Below are 19,915 nucleotides of genomic sequence, written 5' to 3'. Positions count from 1 at the left end.
CTCTTTCACTGTTGCTCTAATCTGGTAAAAAAATCAAGAGCAGTTCTGAAACACTGTGAATGGGATGGTGAGAGCAAGCCAACCATTCCTTTTGACAGACAGGATATCTCTCTTAAAGTAACAGCAACCAACCTGGTTAATCAGGTGCTTTGTACCACACGTTGTTCATTTTTAAAGAGAAGCAGAAAGAAATCGAAAGAGCAGTAGTACTGTGCTGTCACATTTAGTCTTCCCATTATCTTTGTCACACACAAATTGATCTTAAGTATGTCTCCCATTTTCTTTTTAATGGTTTCTCCATCCTGAAAGACCAGGATATAGCACAGTTTTATTCATTCTCAGATCTTTGTGCCCTTCCTACAAGTGTTTTTCTAGGTGTTGTACTGCCAGTGAAATCAGAAAATTACCGTACTGTTTGCAGAGATGCATTCCAAGGTCCAAATCCCATTCCCATTGAGTTCACTGCCAAAACTCACAATGTCTTCCCATAAGCAAAACCAATTTAAATTAACAAAACTAATTTTGCTGATTTTGATCACCAAATTAGTCATTGCTAGGACGGAACCTTATTCAGTGTACAGCCTAACTTCCACTCTGTGGACCAGACAGTGGCACTGGCGTTCTGGCACAAAAAATACATAAAGTTTATTTATGTTCTTTCTTTCACTGCTGCTTTGGATGTACTCAGTAAACTTCATCTGCCTACGGCTCCTCCCCCACTTAATGAGGGAGAAAGCTTGGTCAGCCGAATCCTTCAGCTGGGGCCTCCTGGGACCAAATTCCTTGGGTAGGAGAGACTTGAAACAAATTGATGGATGCTGACCTCCCCATTCTTCTCCTCCTTCTGCAATATGATTTTTTTATGTCATTATGCCCATGATATTGTCCCTTTCTATCATTTGAAATTTTGTATACCTAACCCTTAGTGGACCATTTTCCAACCCTTGTGGTATGTGGTTTTGTTTTGGTGGTATGTCTGTATCTTTTTCTTAAAGTACTGTGGCCTTCATTTTTGTTTTGGCATGAAATCTTCCTAGTTTTGTGCTTGATGTCTGTAGCAAAGCAACCTGGACTGGGACAAAAAAAGGAATCTACTGTAAAATTTAAAACTTTTTTTGTATCAAGAACTGATTAATCAATAAGTTGTATGTTGGATACCACCAGTGTAATAGAACATGTGGCATTTACTATGTACATGGTAACCTGTGTGAGTCCTCTAATTAGAGAATTGTATATACAAATATATTTGTATTTTCTCTCTTATTTCTAAGAATATGTATGTATATGTATATATGAATATAGATATATTATATGTACACATATGTATTGCATACATGTGTGTGTATATAAATATATGGATGCATACAGTGATACGTATATCGACATCTGTTTGTAAGGCAACAAGGCAAATTCTTATCTCCTATACTGAAACAGAAACCCAGATGACCTCCTGACACCACCTTTATCTCTCCCAAAGTGTAAATCAGGAATAAATTCATTGGAATATATAAAAGTACAGTGAAGTAAAATTGGTACAGGACACAACTGCCCACTGATTGCAGTGAAATTATTCTGGTTTGCACTAGTATAAGTGAGATCAGAATTTGTCCTACTAGTCATATACATTACAGTAGATTCTCTTTGAAATGAAGTTGCACAGGTTAACCCAGACAGTAGTGACAACTAAAATGACTATGAGGGTTTTTATGAATTTGCAAAACAGTTACCAAATTTCTAGCCAAGCACTATTACCTTACCAAATAACAGTCACACTGTGGAAAGAGGTGAATGCACTCTTTAATCTATCGTTCAGCATTTACTGGGTCCCTGTAAAAACCTTGTATGTGTTAGCAACCTACTAGTTTAGGATTATGCCAAAGTATTCCAGTGAACTAGGTAGAATTCCAGGTCACTTTGTAGCAGACTGAATAGAGTTGCTGTTAATCCTGTTTCTTCCTCTCTCCCATGTGCATTTAATGCGCTGTGTTGCTGTGCCAGGCCTGTGATTGTCGAGATTCCCCATTTTGCTGCTCTGCGTGGGAAAGAGAGAGAGCTGGTGATCCTGCGCAGTGAGAATGGGGACAGCTGGAAGGAGCATTTCTGTGAATACACTGAGGATGAACTGAATGAAATCTTGAATGGGATGGATGAAGGTATCCAGTGTGACTTTTTTGTAAAAAAAATTCTTCTCCTGCATTACTCCTGTAGCTGGGGTTAATGGCTTTTTACTATTTATTTTATTTAGCACCTCATGTTTGGTCCATGTAAGCACGTTTGTGTTTACTTTCCTTGCATGGTCTGCCCAAGTAGTGAGACAAAACAAAATCTTCCATCACCAAGTTGAGAATAGATGCTAGACTTGTGTTTTCTACTGCTCCTTTTCATAGTGTGAAACGAAAAGCTTCCATAGCAAACATCTTTCCGAAACAAGGCAATTACCACACTAATCCTTTCCAAGCAGCTACGTGTGTGGGAGGAAACGTCAGTCATGGGTACTCTTGCTTTCTGAGAGAACAGAATGGCCTTGGGCTTGTCTAGGTTCTGCAGAATTTGTTATTAATTTTGAGGGCTTTCTTCACAACCCTCCGCCCCCCCAAAAGTAAAGAAGCCAACTCACATACTTAAAGCTGAACTCGTACTTTGATACTTTTGATTTGGAATTTAGTTTCCTTGATGCTACTCCAGGCCATAGTGTAAACATGTGGAATGGAAAGGGGCTTGAACCGATCACTTTGCTCGTTTGCCTACTGATTTTGGGGGTGATATCAATATGTTCTGAGTTTGCTGTGTTAAGCTCCCTTCAGTTAGTTGTTTCAGTCTGTCATCTGTTCCTTTCTTGCTTTCTCTGGTTTAACTGAACTTGAAATACTGGGGTATGTTTCCTTTTCCCCTTTGATTTCTAGACAAAATGCTTTTTGTAAGTTGCAATTAAACTATGAAAAGTTCAATGCATTTTGAAGTTTGCTGTATTCTTTCTATGAAATTCTTGTCTTCTGACCACCTTCTCTTTTGGCCTCAGTACTTGACACTCCAGAGGAGCTTGAGAAGAAACGTATCTGCCGCATCATCACCCGAGATTTCCCTCAGTACTTTGCAGTGGTATCTCGGATCAAACAGGACAGCAACCTTATCGGACCTGAGGGAGGTGTGCTGAGTAGCACTGTTGTGCCGCAAGTGCAGGCAGTCTTCCCAGAAGGGGCTCTAACCAAACGAATTCGTGTGGGTCTCCAGGTACAGTGAAACAATTACAAGGGCTTGGTTTTTTTTTTTTTTTTTAAGTGTAAAATCACCTTTTTTGAATGGAGAACCAGCCTATTCCACTTATCATGTTGTATATTGTTGTCTACAATGCTTCTAGTAAAAATAATTAAAAAAGAAACAAAAAAAATCCATGCAAAAGTCAAAGCAAGTGGTAAAGCTTTGGATATTCCAGTTCAGATTCCTGTCTGTTAACTGTCTATATGATCTTGGGAAAAGCACCTAATTTTGGTGCTGATGGTATTAGTGTAGGTCATAGAACAATTTCTTAAATACTTGTTACAAAAGGCATCAGCGAAGTACAAAGTGCTGTAATAACTAAGTCAAATATACAGATTCTCAGCGTGAAGTAAACCAGCTGAACAGTTCACTACTGAAAGAGGGGGAGTCTTTCCCCTACCACCATCCCCTCCTCCTGCTGCGTGCATCCACAGCTTACCTTGGCCAGGAGGCTGTGCTTGTTGAAATCCCCTGTGAATAGCTGAACAGCTTACTGAAATAGTTCAGAGCTTGCTCTCAGGAAAAAAAAAAAAATAAAAGGTGACAAGGGGAATCATTTACTACTGGTTAAGTGAATTAATGCTATGGAGGGTCTGACAAGCACCAAGAAATGGGATAGGAAGAGGAGGAAGGCATGGGAAAGTTGAAAAAGGGAGGTTTCCCCTTCTCACTTCTTTAGTCAGTTCTTTAGTCTGCAGAATTTCATGGGAAATTGTGCCATTTAGTGTCAAACCTAAGGGTTTCGTGGCAATATACAGACCCAGTTCTTTACATACTCATTAAACTGTTTTAAAGTAACTATTCAGTTATTGTCTTTTGCTTTGGAAAGGCTCAACCTATGCATACTGAACTTACAAAGAAGATTTTAGGCAACAAGGCTACCTTCAGTCCTATAGTCACACTGGAGCCCAGGAGAAGGAAGTTCCATAAACCCATCACGATGACAATTCCCGTCCCCAAAGCCTCCAGTGATGGGATCATGAATGGTTATGGAGGTGACACACCCACTTTAAGGTTACTATGCAGCATAACAGGTAGGATGCAAATACTAGAGCTTTTAATGTGCACCTTGAAACTGTTGGTCATTGTGGACTGAATATATCAAACTGATTATATACGTGAAAATCTTGGTGAAAACCTGACTGGGATGAGATGCTGCGAAAATAAACTACTTTCCAAACAATTACTTTCTAGCAGAAATAACATTTGTTGTTTGGACTAACAAGAGATGTGTAATATAATCATAGACTTTGGGTTTGGGTTTTTTTTGGCATTTTCCTTACAGTTAGTTTCTTAAGAACCAACTTACCCTCTGCCTAGCAGAGTAAGTGTAGTACAAACATAATGTTGCAGTATGCTTTAGAGGAAAACATTGGAGTTAAACACTTTATACTTGTTATAACTCCAAAGTGATTAGCATCTCATTCAGTCTCAGCTAAGAGGCAGAAATGAGCTGCATGCATTTATTCTGTTCAGAATTTAGCATCTTTTTTAATTTTCAAACTGATTTCAAATACCAACCCAATGTAAGATGCATTACTCACTGTGATGTGTCGATGAGTTGTTCCTGTTGTAAAAGCAGGTGCTTTTACAATTTCTTGATACAAAGGTGTTGGGTAGCTGCTGAAATACCAGAAACGTCTGATCAACAAAGAAGTGTTTGCATTTCCAAGAGAGTGAAACATTTATTTAAATAAAGAAGAATGGTCTCATCCATAAAAAGGAATTTGAGTAAGCTTGTTGAAGGGACAGTAAATCTGTGAGGATCCTCTAGAAAACTTTAAAAGGGAAATTGGTTCCAAGAATGTTTCACCAAAAGGAGAAAGGAGGCATTTCCTGAAAACTAGTATTCTTTTACAGATACAGCTTGGGGTTAAGGTTTGCATGAAGACCGTGCTGCATGGTCAAATGGGCATCTTAACAAGGCAGCTGTATATGACAGGAGGGACAGACACACATTCTGACTTAGCCCTGGTTACGCGTAGTTTTTCCTTTAGTTCTTCATCTCTGTTTTATAAATACTTGTAACTGCTGTTAGAAATGAACACTTCTATTTCTGTTTTCTGTAACCTCAGTGTGATTTTAAGGTAACTGGAAACCAACGGGACATCCTTCACCAGAAGGTGAGGCAGGGACAGGTATTGAAGAACTCAAAGGCACAGCTGCAGGGTGACAGATTGTGCCCCCGTTTTCAGCTGCATGGGCCAGATAGGAAGCTGGCAATGTCTGTGACAGAGGGGTGGGACACTTGACAGACTGACAGCAATCCAGAAGGCTGCCTCTTGTACGGCATGATATGGAGGTGCACGTTTTAACTGCAAGATCTTCCAGGGACCGTGTCAGAGAGACATTGATTCATAGGTTTTCATTGCGGTGTGCAAAAGAAATTTCTTATCTATGTACATACTGGACCCAAATCTTTGAATTATTTGAAAAAAAGTAGATTATAGAAATCATAAATTGTGGTGGTGGTCACTATTAGTAATATTATTATTGTTTCCCAAGTGTAACAATATAGGTTTAACTGTGCTCTATCTGGGCCAGTTTTGTTCTGCGTTATGTGATTAGTCTAGAGTGAACAAAAGTAATTTCTAATAAATTACATCCCTCCCCCCAGAATTCTAGCTTCTTTTAACATTGCTGGCACTGTGCTACAGGACTTAAAATTTGAAAACCATTTCAGCACTTTATTTTCTCACGGTAGACCCATACAATCCTACTAGCATTAGTGGAAAAACATAGACCTAAGGAGAAGCCATGTCTGGGATTATACCGGTTCAGAAGAATGTAAAATATTCCATAGAAGCATGAAAGTTACAGGCTTGCTTGGTTTTAATTTTTAAAAAAATCTCTTATTTCAGGAGGAACCACCCCTGCCCAATGGGAAGACATCACTGGAACAACACCACTGACATTTGTTAATGAATGTGTTTCCTTCACAACAAACGTGTCTGCCAGGTACCTACACAACAAAACACGAGTTTTACACTGTTACCTTCAAATGCATGTCTTTTTTCAACAAATTATTTACTTAAACTGATTTAGTTTAGTTAGTAGAAGGAACATGGGTATTTTGTCTATGCTGTGAACCAACTGGTGAGGTATTTTTGGAAGCTCTGAGCCTCCCAGCCCAGACAGATGATGTACAAGAGCTGTAAGCACTACAGCCCTGACCAGTGGCGGAGAGAAATTGATGTTCTTGCCATTTTTATCTCGGCCATTAGTCCTTTTCAGTCAGCACCTGCTGTGAAACCAGAAATGAATGAATGACATACATACTTTTCTGAAATAGTAATCTGAGGGACAGTTCAATTTTCAGGTAGTTAGAAAAAACCTGGTTTCACTTTGAATACCCCTTCTCTCCCAGATGCAGAAATATGCAAATTTCCATGGACACAAAAGTCCCTTATTTGGGTATCTCATTATAAATCTTATAAAAGCTGTTACTTCCAGAATATCCAACAAATAAAAAATCAAGTAGAAAGGCCTGTAGGTGTACCAAACTGTGATCTAGAAGAATCTATTCCAACCATCTGTTCTTGTGATGAGATTCAACTGCTGTCTTTCTGAAAACAGAATTTAATCCTAAAAAAAAAAAGAAAAAAAAAGTATGCATTTTAGTTTGTATGTTGTGCATGATTTATATCACATGAATGCTCAAAAATCTCCTTCTCTGTAATAGGAGATGCAGTCTATGACTTGGAAAGTATTAACTTCAGCATGTGTAGTCTAGCAAACAGTTACAAAAATCCTTGGATAGCTTGCCCATGAAAATCAATGAATTTCCCTCAGTGCAAACATTCAGTGTCCAGAGCAGTGATTATTATAGATTAGGTTTGCTATTTAATGAAATAATTTATTTAATGTTAAATGAGTTCAGGTTTTTCAGTCCAATCTACAATATAAATTTTAAATTAGGCAAAACAAAGTATTATTTCTCTATCAGTTCAGAAATGGCTTTCTTCCTGTGAAGTCCGATGCAACAACGCTCATGTACGTTTCTTTAACAGCAGTGACCACAAGAGGGAGACCTTGAAGCGTGGTTTAGCTTTCATCTGCTACCTCCGGTGTTCTGTATAAAAGGATAAATTAGAGGTTAATTTAAGAACCAGAGGTGGAGACTAGATGCAAAGTTTGAGAGGTCAAAGACCCTAAAGCTGTGAAGTCCCCACCAGGGCTACACATGAAATAAACAGTTTGCGGAACTGCATTCCATGTTGGTAGTGGATGTTTCCTAATCACGATGATGACATTAAAACCGATTACTATTGCTAATGTTCTGTGATATAGGCGGGGTCCCATATGGAGATTTTAATAGGTTCTACCTTTTATTTTTAATCTAAATGAATTTTCAACAGACTACTTTAACTCAAGCATGTTTTTAAATGCTGTCAAAGTTAGAAAATGGGATTTTTCATGTATTTAGTCAGGGACTTAATTGCTTTCTTTGCTGAAGGACAAGCTAACTTAAATTTCTTCACTTCTGCCCCCGTCTAAAAGTACATCTGCCCTTGTGCCCTGCTGAGAATCAGCTGATTCCTGTCTGCTATTCACAGTAATTTGTTTACGTCTAGTTAAACCATTAATGATGGAGCACTATTTTCCCATTCATAAGACTAATTCTGTCCAAAATGAGCTTGGGAAAGAGGTATATTTGTCTAAAATGCATGTGAATTGAACTGCAGACTTTGAGGCATAGCTGTTTTCCATTTACTGAGCTGCAGCTTTTTAAAAAAATTATTATCTGTTTGGGCTTTTTAGCCCCTGGTGTATGACAGCAAATCTTTTGAGCATATGGTGATTTCTCAGAGGATATAGCTTCTCCAGTTTGAGTCCAGCATAGCATAATTCTCCCACACATGAAAAGGAAAGTATCAGTATGCCAAGCCTTTATGTACCAAACATGCTTTCTCTCTTTCAAATGTCATCAGCCTGTTTTTTAACCAGTGTGTTTGTTAAATGTTCTAAAGATAAGCACAGCATGAAATTCGCTATTATTCAACTGCAGATGAGTAAGACCAGAGAAAACACACTTGAAAAGTATGCTTTGTAGGTTATAATACCATGTAATCTACAATAAATAGTAAGCCCACCTGTACATTGTACCGGCTTTTGAGGTGTCTTTGACCTCTTCTGACTTCTGTCTCCATCCTACGGGTGTCAAACTCAAGCATGCTTTCCACCCACACAGTGAATTTTATTTAAAAGAAATGTCATCAGCTCCACAAACTAAATGAAGTGATATCTGAGAAAGAAGGCAATACGTGCTACTCCTTGTAAAATGCTTGGTGTGTTTCTGCTGATACATTTTGAGGGTGGAAGTAAAATTATTTTAAGTGAAAGCTGGTATCTTTGCAAAATAATAACTCAGTTGTCTTGACAAAGGTATAAGGAAATTCTGTAAATTTTTATTAACGGGCAATGCTGTTCTGGCTCGAATGGCCCGAAGAAAAGGTAGCGAACCTGTGGGTTTTAGACAAGAGGAGGGTCAGTTTTGACACAAGAGGACCTGTGCTGGAAGCTGAAGTTCTAGACCTGAGTTGCAACATCCATGGTATGTCTTCAGTAATGGTGCATGTTTGGTAGGTTTTGAGGTGGTTTCTGCTGACGCAGACACACTAGCAATTCTTAGTAAGAGGCAAACATTCCTTTGTAATAATTGTGTTAGTGAAATCAGACAACTTACGACATTACCCTGTAAAAATTTTTCTCTGTCATGGTGGTACTTGAATGGGATAGCAGTGGCAGCTCCTGGCTTCACATCATGAGAGGAAGTAATTTATTCCAGCAGTATTTGCCTGTTGCTTTGAACATGTTTATGTTTGACTTCTGGCACATGTGTCATGGGAACCACTGGGGTAGAGGATTCAGTGTATACATTAGAAAGATGCTGTCAGTAAAACAGCCTGTTAGAAACCATGACGAAAAGGGAGTCAGTGGTGATCACAACCTCTGTGAAGGCAAGGGTAGTAGGAATCAGATGTGGACACATCTTCTCTCAGAGTCTTAGAATATGGCTCAGATGAAGAAATATATATGTATCACTGGTCTTCAATATGCATTACAAAAACTTACCACAAAATCAAAGTTAAAAGCCCCTGACTAAATTCACATCAGAATAACTTCTGATTTTCCATGTAGTGGTAGTTACACAGTGGACAAAATAATTTACACTGACCTAAAGACGCTCAGATTTTTATATTGTATGTAAGGAATGTACTGCTAACCTTTTAAGCGAGGTGGTAGAAGAAAAACAGAGTTTTGGGCAAGGCAGCTTTATATTTCCACAACAGAGATGGAAGTCAGCTGTCAAAAAGAACCTGTCTCTCTCTAGAAGAAAGGCACATATTGCAGAGTCATGGTTAGTGGGAAACCGGAACTGTACGCTTCCAGTACACCCTTCTCTACTTAGGTTCTGCGTAGATATCAAATAATGACATGTGATAAACAAGAAGAAATTCAGAGATCTTCTGGGCAGCTCTAGAAGAATGGTGATAAGATCAATCACCATTTCAAACGTCATCAGAAGCTGCTGAAAGTGATGGAAAACAGAGACCACTGAGCTTATTCTAGAAGAGACTTATTTCTTGGTAAAGGGCACGAAACACTGGATCACATATTCTCCCTGAAAGGATTAAATTCAGATGAAAACAAAGTTTAGGCATTAGCCAGATTTTCAATAGAAGAAAAATCATTTATTGGATATTGTGATGAATTTCCAGAATCTCTTGATTTTGGTAAGCCACAAGTAATTGTTTTAATATTATATTCAGAGAAGATAAGTGAGACTGTCTGCCACAGGACAAGTGAACTTCTTAAAGCCTTTAAAAGTCAGTCACATCGTACCTGGAAGCAAATACGCTTCCAGCTGAGTGAGATCTTACCAGAAAGGCAAACAATGGCCTGGAATTTGTGCAGCAGGAGACTCTGTGAAAGGTTTGCATCTGGAATTTAGGAAAGTATGTCCTGCTCCAGATGCTTTCCCTGTTAATTTTGCTTCATGCTCCTAAATGCATAGGGGGTACCATGACCATTCTTAGGCTATTCTTCCCAAATGGTGACTAATTTTGTTTTACTTTATTCTGACTTGTCATATACAATTGGTGTGGTTACCAGCTAACGCTGCCAAGATGAGAAAACATTTCTTGCCTAAATCTTTCTGTGCTGATTATACAACTCTTCATTCTCTTTTACAGATTTTGGTTGATAGACTGTCGACAGACACAAGAATCTGTTACTTTTGCTTCCCAAGTGTACAGAGAGATTATCTGCGTCCCCTACATGGCCAAATTTGTGGTATTTGCCAAATCACATGATCCCATTGAAGCACGGTTACGATGTTTTTGCATGACAGATGACAAGGTGGATAAAACTCTAGAACAACAAGAAAACTTTGCTGAAGTTGCCAGAAGCAGGGATGTAGAGGTACCATACAACAATCTTAAAGTTTTCTCCATTTTCTAATGTATGTTTTTAAGCTAATATTTTCTGCCTTCTATCTGCCACAAGTACTGAAAAATAACAGTGCCGACAAATACTGTCATGATGCATTATAATGCATTATAAGATGTAAACTTCAGCTTTTGTCAGATGTAAAGGGAAGGTAGCTGCCAGACACGAGTGATGAAATCCTATTCCCAAGGGGCAGTTGCCAATCCCTTAGTCCACGGGGGCTGGTGGGCAGGTTACCCACACACAGCTGACTGCACTTGGGTCTTCCTGGGCCAGCCTGCCGAGGTGGAAGGGAACTGTGGGCTTCACCCACAAGGAAATCCAATCAGCTGGTTATCAGAAGTTAGAAAGGAATGCCCTGTCTGACTGCGGTAATACTGTGGTTTTACTTTCTCCATGGCATTATCAGCATTCAGATGGGACACCCAGTGTGTTCTCAGGGCAGTCCTCAGCAATTAAAAAAATTAGGTAGGAGGAACCTTAAGGTGGGTTCAAGGAGACAGTAAATACAGAAGTGGAGTCTGAGCTCTCTGTTATGAGACTAAGGCTTAGAAAACCCATAGGACAAAACAGAATGGGAAGAATTTGGTTTCCCAAGATGCTTTTTTTATGGTGGGTCTGTTAAACAGTTATACTTAGGAACTGCACTGATTTTATGCTGGGAAATCGGGTAATAAAGTAAAGTTGGGGGTTACCATTTAGCCCAGCAGTTTCAGGTTCTTTGTTCTCCTTTTCCCTGGTGTCAGGGTCAGCATTTCTTTAATTCAGATTCAAAACTAGAGTAGCTACTGCCAACTAAGTATTATGAGATGGCTAGTTATGCAAACAGGAGACATCACCCATGGCTTTTATTAAACAAAATGCAACAGGCTGTAGGAATTGTGTGTAGCTTGGCTGGGGTTTCAGGTGAACAACAAGATTAAAGCCACTCAACAGTGAGCTGAGAGGCAGCAGATAGATGTTGTAAATGGACTTTTCCCTGTTAGCTTACAACTAAGTTCTATGGATGCAGGCTAGCCCTAAATTCAATCCAGGTACCTCATAGTCAATTCTGTGGTGGTCTACAGTGATTACATAGTTTTAATTAGCTCTGTAGCAAACTGCCAAGAGGCATCTTGAATTTTTCACTTACTGACTTCCTCTTAGAGGAATGCCTGAGTAAAGATGAGTTTTGAGGGTGGTGTTCTTTGCTGAATTGTTATGTTCCTGAGCCTGATACTAAGTGGGTGTTGCAAGAAAAGGGGAGATTGTCAAAGCGGAAAGGACAGGTAAATCTCAACTTCCAGTAACTCCATAAATGAGTATCATTCGCCAAAAAGGCAGTCAACATTATCACTTTTTGTCAGCATCTTTGCATACCAAGAAGTTAAACCAGCAGGTTTGATTAATATTCTGCTTTACAAAAAAAAAAAAAAAAATTACATCTATTGCTGAATGGGCAAAAGCTTTCCTATGGGGAATCCAGAAAGCTGCCTGCTAAATGTGTTTTTTCTGGCTTTTCTGTTAGCGTTCTCAGAAGGGATGGCAAATTGAAAGTGCTTTAACTTTAACTGCATGCAATGGTATACTCTTCTGCTCAGGATGGTCTCTTTTCTGTGAGAATCCCATCTTTAAAAGATTTGTGCTCACTGTTCCTGAAGCTCTGACAGGCATTTCTTGTGCAGAGCAGCTAAATAAAATATGAGCTTACAAAACTGAATGACAAGGCTGAACTTCTGGAAAGTAAGACTGAGATGTTAATGTACTGGCATTTTGAACATCTCCAAAACTGGCCAGCTGAGATTTGGCCATAAAATAGCAATCCGAAGATGCAGCTGATATCATTCTATAGGGACTTCGGAGAGCCATTTACCTGAGGCCTGACTTTCAAAAGCTCTAGGCCTTTACAAATCTAGCTGAAATAAATAGAATCTACTGATAAACACTGTCTTTGCCTGCTGTAACAGACTGTTGCAAGTAGATTAAACACATAGGTAATCTGATGTAGAAAGTTTTTGCATTGGTAAAAAGGTCCTCTGCAACTTCATGCTATTCCCATGGCTTATTATCCTACCAGTCAAAACAAAGACTTTTGATTTGGTTGCCGCAAAAAATATTTCTTAGACTGTTATGATGAGGCCAGGTTAGCAAACTATGTTAATATAAAATAACCCAATATAAAATTAAAATATAGATTGAGAATTTGCCCAGATTCCTGACACTGAATACTCATTTGGTCATTTATAGTGTCACAGTATTGTTATTGAGTTAACAATGGATTCCATTTGGAATTTAATAACCTGAAATGTTTCCACAGATTTTAGATAACTGTACATAACAAATCTTGTAAATGCTGACAAGTCCTAGCGATTCAAGGAATTGATCAAAACTGCTGCAGAATTATGCTTAAGAAGAAATCCTAACCACCTCATTGTCATTAATTGCTGCTTTGCTTCTTTTTCATTTCCAATAGGTATTAGAAGGAAAACCCATCTATGTGGACTGCTTTGGCAATTTGGTGCCACTAACAAAGAGTGGGCAACATCATATATTCAGTTTCTTTGCCTTCAAAGAAAACAGACTTCCTCTGTTTGTTAAGGTAATGTCATAATATGATCTATGGATTGTACTTTTGTTTTTTGTCTACTTCTGAGTTACAGTAGACTTAGTAGACTGAAGAACAGTTCCAAATCAATTTATGGTAATGGATTACATGTTGACTCGGTTGTCAAAACAACCAGTTGTGGCTACCTAAAATTTAGGAAGATTTTTCTGTAAATATAATTATCTGTGCCTATGTTCTGCTAGCCATGACTGTGTCCACAGCATTCTTTCAGACACCAAAATGGTACTTCTAGGAATCCCGTTCTCTACCTAATAATCTAAAGAGCTGATCGCATTTGATCCTGTTTGTTCTTCTGTATCATGGTTCAATACAGTGCAGGAAAAAGTGCAGAAACTGCAAAAAAGTGTCATAAAACATTGTAGAATTGGCAGAAATCTATCAAATAATGATATGTTGTACCCTACACTTGTAAATATGTATATGGCTGTAAATAGAGATAGACCTATTCTTCAACTAGTCATCCTCTCTTCAGTAGCAATGCAAAACTTCCTTGGGGGTACAGTAAGAAAAGCATGGCTCCTTTTTGGATCTTTTGGTTTTCCCGTAATTTTGAGAAAAAAGGAAAAAGGAAGTAATTAATTTTGATAAATTCCCAACTGTAACCTAATGTTTTCCATGTAATGTCTATTACTGTACTATCCAATTTTAAAACTTTTATGTGAGTAGGAAATTTTGTAAAACAAAAGCCAAAACAAAAAATCTCCATTAATCAAAAATTAACTAATGCTGTAGCCCTAGCTATAGAGCCAAGACAAAAACACCATGGTCCACGGGGCTCATCTGCGTCGTTCATGAGATCTGCGGGGAGCAGGGAGTCACATAAAAAAGTGCCCTCGCTGTGATCACCAAGCCACCACCACCTTCTCTTCTGGAGAGGATATTTAGAGGGCACTGCAAACCTCTTCCCACAAACTTTTCAGTGGGACATCCCAACTGCAACGGAGTACACTATTGCCATTACAAAACAGTTTTAGAGAAATGCCTTATGACTGGAAGCCTCCAAAAAGTGGAGAAAATCAAAACCACTCCTTCATTGTGTTAAGTTTTCAGTATGCTGCTTGGTGATATTTAAACTCTCCCTCCTTTCTAGCAATATTTTGTAAGCTTGTTTTAATTTAGAACTTCACCTATGCCACCACCTACCTTTGGCTTTGTGGTTTTTCTTCCACCATGGCTTTTCCAAAATATGTTCAAAAACTTGTGTGTATTTGCATCTACGGTTTTCAACCTGATAAAGTTAGTACACGTGTATCTAACTGTATCATTTTATCGGTTCAGAAAGCTAAGAATGAGGTCATGCTTTCATCTGTGATATACATAATCCTCCTGACATAATGTACAAAAGCTAAAACTACATCACCAGCATCTTAAGTTCTAAGTGCTTACACTTGTTTCTGGTAACAACTGTGGAACATATATTTCTAAGATTCACTGCAAAATCTTGAAGTATGGCATGATGTAGTATTTTTTGTAGATAATAATGGCCACACCTATAAATATAGTCCAGCAAACTCTGTCATACTAAGACTAGTGTTTAATAATATATTTGAGAAAATGTTTTGCAAGAGAAGAAATTTTAAGTGTAATCTTCCACTGTTTTCAGCCACTCAGCCAGAAGACTAGTTAAAATCATATTTAATACTAAAATTTTGAGCAACGAAAAAAATCACTAACACCAGCATAAATACATATTCTTGTCATATGGGGGAAAATGGCTTAGTTCCTTTTGTCACCTAACACAAAGTGCATCTCTGTTATGACCATAAAGCTTGGGGAACAGTTTCAGTGAAAAATGGGTATTGTAAGTTATCCTAGAAGCCCGAACTTAATGGAATATCTCTTTTCTTTTAAGACTGTGATTACAGTGGTAGGACTGCCTGCTGTAAATAAGTTTCTAATGTGTAAGCCTATACATGCTTGTGTCTTTTCTTGCTTTGATACCCAAATGCATCCTTATCTACACTTACAAACAAGCAGGGGGGGAAAAAACCCACATCATTTTTGCCTACATGGACTTTTTCTCCCACATCTAGCCTCTTTCTGCTAAATAATTTTGAGTGGCACAAGTAGATCATTTAGCAAAACACCAAAAGAACAGATTATATGTCTGTATGTTTGCTCTACCAGGTGCGAGATACCACTCAGGAGCCCTGTGGACGATTGTCATTCATGAAGGAGCCAAAATCTACAAGAGGCCTCGTTCATCAAGCCATATGTAATTTAAACATCACTTTACCCATTTACACAAAGGTACTGTGAAATTATACTGATCTGCAGTCATGAGCATTATCATATAAACAAGAAATGAGTAGGAGGGCAAAATATCATTAGCGCTTTGTAGTCAGGTATTTTAAAGAATAATACATACCACCCAAGGGCTTTCAGTTTCTTGGGTTTGGTACTCTTAATGCCAGTGTTCAAAGATGAGTCCTCAGATGACAGAAGGGAGACAAAAATCCAGTTTGCATTAAATAGGTCCCATAGTTTCATGTGGTGTTGTGCAAGACCTATGCTAATTCTTTCATACAGAAGTTTTACCCAGTTTCTGTTCATGGATGAGACAGATCAGGGACTTGATGAGAACCTCTGGGTTCATTTTTTGTTTTACCAAATGCTTCCCACACTTTCTAACCATGCCTTGTGACACCTCTCTGGAGATGAAGCTTTGTTTCACAAAGTATAAGGATGTCTGTAGATCCTATGATGTTCTTAAGGTATGAAGTATAGAAAAACTGAAAATTTTTTGTAATTTTTTTCATTGGCCAATTTAAAAGTTCATGAGCTTTGCAATAGCATTTTTAGCTAACTGCCTTGTTTATCAACTGCCTTGTTTATCTGTGGTGATAGTGATAAACATGTAGCTCTAGAATTTGAAAAGTTTATAGCAGTGCCAAAAGTATTTTCTTAGATTAGATTTTAATATTACGTTGAAATTTGACACTGACTTTTCTTCCATCATCTGATCAAATCTTTCAAGAATCTATGAGTATGTCACATTGTGTAAATGGTCTTTCTTCAGAATATTGTTACAATAGTTATTAATGTACTTGGGGAAGAAAATAGTCCAATATCAAGGACAGAAAAAGGAGAGGTAAACTCTAGTATGAGTTAGTGTTTATAAATAAAAGACTGAGACCAGTTGAACGCTTGTAAATCATGGGAGTGCCCTTGATTTCTGTTTAAGTGAGATCAGATGTTAAGCAGCACTTGTTTCCTTAGAAAGAGTCAGTTTATTGCTCTTCTGTGGTAACTCAGATTTTTTACTGTCCTTGTCAAATTAGGAGCTGCATGCCTTTTAGGAATGTATTAAGCTGGCTGTTTGTCCAAAATCTTTCCTGTTGGTGTTCATTTTTTCTCAGCATTTACAGCATTTTTGTATAATTTAAAAACAATACATCTCAATGTATTTAAACTTTAAATGGGTAATGTTCTTAACTATTTAAAATATTTATTTGCACTAATTTATGGGTGTAAATGTATGTATATATTTTAAGTCTTGATACAAATAAGGATCACTGGAAGTCTTAACACCCAGAAGCAATTTTACTGTTTGTAATTTGCGTGATTCTGTAGCCTTTTGTGTTTTAAACTGACAGTTTAGTTGTGCTGCTTTTTGACCTAAGAAATGTACTGTGTTTTCTTCTTTTCTGTTAAATGTTGTCAGAAGTTATTTTTTCCTACTCTAGTCTTCTAAAAAAATTGCATTTTGCCTGCTCTGTTTTCCCCTTCTCTTTTTGCATGGCATTTTGGAACTGAAAGGAATCAGAATCAGATCAAGAACAAGAAGAGGAGGTAATGTTGCTTTAACAGCATGTTAATGCTTATGTGTACTACTAAAATACAACTAACAGATATAGCCTGGAAGATGAAATCTGTAGTGAAACAGGCATATCTATCATTAGGTCAGTGCTACAAAAACAATGAAGAGGAGTGCACTTAAAAGGATCTTGCCCAGGCTCACGTTTGGAATTTACTGAGTTTAACCTTCCCTACATTAAAGTTTTACAGATTCAGATGCACTGATTGTGGAGATCTATAATAGTTCATTTTACTATCCAAACAGTTCCTTTGCTCCAGAATAAGCCATACAAGTGTACTTCTTTAACCTTTATTCCGGGCAGCACAAACCAAGGGATATGTGGGACTGGTTTTTCTGATGCTGAGAACCATCCTGCATCCTAAAAATAACACAGTGTTGCTACTGGACTTGTCTGAAGTATTCAGATCATTGACATAGTATACCTTTTATTACTACCCCTAAGCATGGTCTGAATATGCTTCTTCTAGTTAGTGGTGGTGGGTAGGGGGGAGCAGAGGCAGAGGAACAGACCTAAAGACAACAATTACTTCCATCAGCGAGTTCCCCACTGTTGCGGGGAGTCTGTGACCGGTCTCAATTGAAGGCACTACCTGTACGTACCTGGAAGGGCTGCAATTCACAAATATTTTCCATTTATAACATCCACTAGACTGGATCGTAGAGATTTTTGAGTTGTATTACCTAAGTCCAGTACAGAATCAGTGTTAACCCAGAAGTTAAAAGTAAGTTTGCTCCAAGTAAAAGGTGTAGAGTTTAACATAAACTGAATTGCATCTTCATGGAGAAATGTGGCCAACTCCCCACTACATTCTCAGCCCCGTTCTGGCATTTACAGATGTTTAAGGTCAGACCCCTACATGAATAAGTAACGTTAGAAAAGCATCCTCACATTTTGATGATGTTCAGCTGTTGGAAACAAGTAAGAGTGCCAGCACTGTGAGAACAGCCTGCTCCCCAAAGATGATGGACATCTTTTCCATGAACTGCAAAACAGAGTTCAGAAGTTTTCATTGCACGGATTGCAGTTCCCTGTTATCATTGCAGAAATATATACCACTCCTATTTCAGCGCTGAAATACAGGCACTGTTCAAGTGAAAACATGGCCAAAGTTTTTCAGCTAATTCCCACTATATTCATTCAGAAAGTAACATTTCTTACCAGGTGATCACTCAATTTTGTACCAAAAGCATGAAACTAATTCTTTTAGCCTCTATAATGCTCTTTATGCTTTCCCAGGGAAGTTCCCAAAAGTTGTTTTTAACAAATCTACACTCTGTAAAATCAGTGAAAAATTATTTTTCTGAACACTGATGATTTTTTATGTAAGAAATGGAAGCACAAAAAGACAAGCTCATTAGTGGCCAAAACCACCTTCCACTTGAAGTTCTTTTTTTGGGTTTTTTTTTTTACTTTATTCATTTTTATGTTAATAATTAGTATGCTGACATAGTTCCAGACTGATTTGGAGGAACTTAAAATTAAAAGGGGAATTAAAGCATTCTAGGGATCCTAGGTTACCATGCAGGGCATCAGAGAAATTCATACTATTATGGATCCCTAATACACATTGCTAAGTGTGAAATTTAATAATGTCACCTAAATGATTGCAAGGCATACAGGAACATGTAAATGCTGCCAGTGATTTACTTGTATTCATGTTCAATTTATGGAAGAGCAAGAATGAGTAGCACCTTAACTGAGACAATATATTGCATTGATCTTTATAAGGACTACTTTTAAACAAGTAAAACCTTTTCAACAATCACTAAAGAAACTAAAGAAACTATCGTGAGGGCTTTAACATACAATACACCGTGTATCAGCAGTACCGCATAGCTGATTTTCATTCTTCACAGTCATCCTGGCACCACAAGTTTGTGTAGAAAATTAAATGTTTAGTGCTACTTCTAAGTCTGTACACTTTTGCATATCTAAATTTACACAACCAAATTTGTGTTTTTTTTTTTTTTTTTGCTTATGTGGTCAAATGACTGAAAACTGAAAAAAAAAAAAAATCAAACCAGAAGGCAACTTCAAAAACGTGCTCCTTGAATTTTCACAGTCTGACACTGCATATTTTTTTTTAATGTTTTTTGGGCAAGGACTATTGTTTTCTTTTGAGTAACAATAAAATTGTATGGCTTTTTCAATTGATACCCAAATACACTCTGAAAAAATCAAAAAGATGGCCTCTGAGGGCCATCACTGCTCCCACTTAGAGGTATCAATAACTATCAGTAGCATCAAATCCTAGTTCTTACCTTAGGCAGTAGCAAGTCTGCATCCATTTCTGCACTTGCTTTTCATCACCACAAAGTGCAGAGGCAAAAGTGCACAATCTCAGAATGGCTATGGCCAATGAAACTATGTTGTAGCAAGGGTACTAGTTGCCATCCAGATGGGACATACGCCTTCAGATGACTGTATTGGACTTTCTTCTATTAGATGGGAAGAAGTAAATGAAGAACAATGCAATGACATACCCAGTAATAAAAAAGCCTGCATCCTCTATACTGCTTGTTGCATTTAAAGAAAATACATTGCAACATTTTGCATCTACTGTTGACCGTAACTATAGCAAAGTAACCATTTTTCTGTTATTAGAAATACTAAATAAACAAAGCCATGCTTTTACCATTATTTTAAATACATTCTTGGTTCCATTTAAATCAATGAATCTGTATGTCTCCATACATCTAGTGGATTTGACTCGATCTTCGCTAGTGACTTCATACATATTGATTATATCTGAATTTTTAAAATTTACTCCTTTTTTCTC

General features: G+C 37.8%; 1 protein-coding gene and 1 long non-coding RNA gene across 40 annotated transcripts in view; one reads left to right on the top strand and one right to left on the bottom strand.

Moving 5' to 3' along the window:
* ANK2 (ankyrin 2) overlaps positions 1–19,915 on the top strand; it is a 382,481-nt gene that overhangs the window by 332,234 nt on the left and 30,332 nt on the right. For 26 of the 39 annotated variants that reach the window (XM_055796029.1, XM_055796032.1, XM_055796031.1 and 23 more), the window contains 9 exons: positions 689–787; positions 1,999–2,153; positions 3,020–3,231; positions 4,088–4,292; positions 6,120–6,216; positions 10,455–10,683; positions 13,163–13,288; positions 15,443–15,565; positions 17,075–17,107. In XM_055796029.1, the coding sequence (XP_055652004.1) occupies positions 689–787; positions 1,999–2,153; positions 3,020–3,231; positions 4,088–4,292; positions 6,120–6,216; positions 10,455–10,683; positions 13,163–13,288; positions 15,443–15,565; positions 17,075–17,107 (1,279 nt within the window). The remainder of the gene's footprint in view (positions 1–688; positions 788–1,998; positions 2,154–3,019; positions 3,232–4,087; positions 4,293–6,119; positions 6,217–10,454; positions 10,684–13,162; positions 13,289–15,442; positions 15,566–17,074; positions 17,108–19,915) is intronic. The other 13 variants (XM_055796059.1, XM_055796054.1, XM_055796049.1 and 10 more) reach the window with 1 other exon arrangement.
* On the bottom strand, positions 6,147–19,915 carry LOC114013767 (uncharacterized). Its single transcript, XR_003556946.2, has 3 exons — positions 19,398–19,915; positions 18,025–18,118; positions 6,147–7,330 (listed from the first exon to the last, which is right to left on the bottom strand). It is a non-coding gene; the product is annotated as an uncharacterized LOC114013767 (long non-coding RNA).

The sequence above is a fragment of the Falco peregrinus genome, chromosome 2 (assembly GCF_023634155.1).
Source record: "Falco peregrinus isolate bFalPer1 chromosome 2, bFalPer1.pri, whole genome shotgun sequence".
Lineage (NCBI taxonomy): Eukaryota > Metazoa > Chordata > Aves > Falconiformes > Falconidae > Falco > Falco peregrinus.
This window is presented reverse-complemented; position numbering and strand designations above follow the sequence as displayed.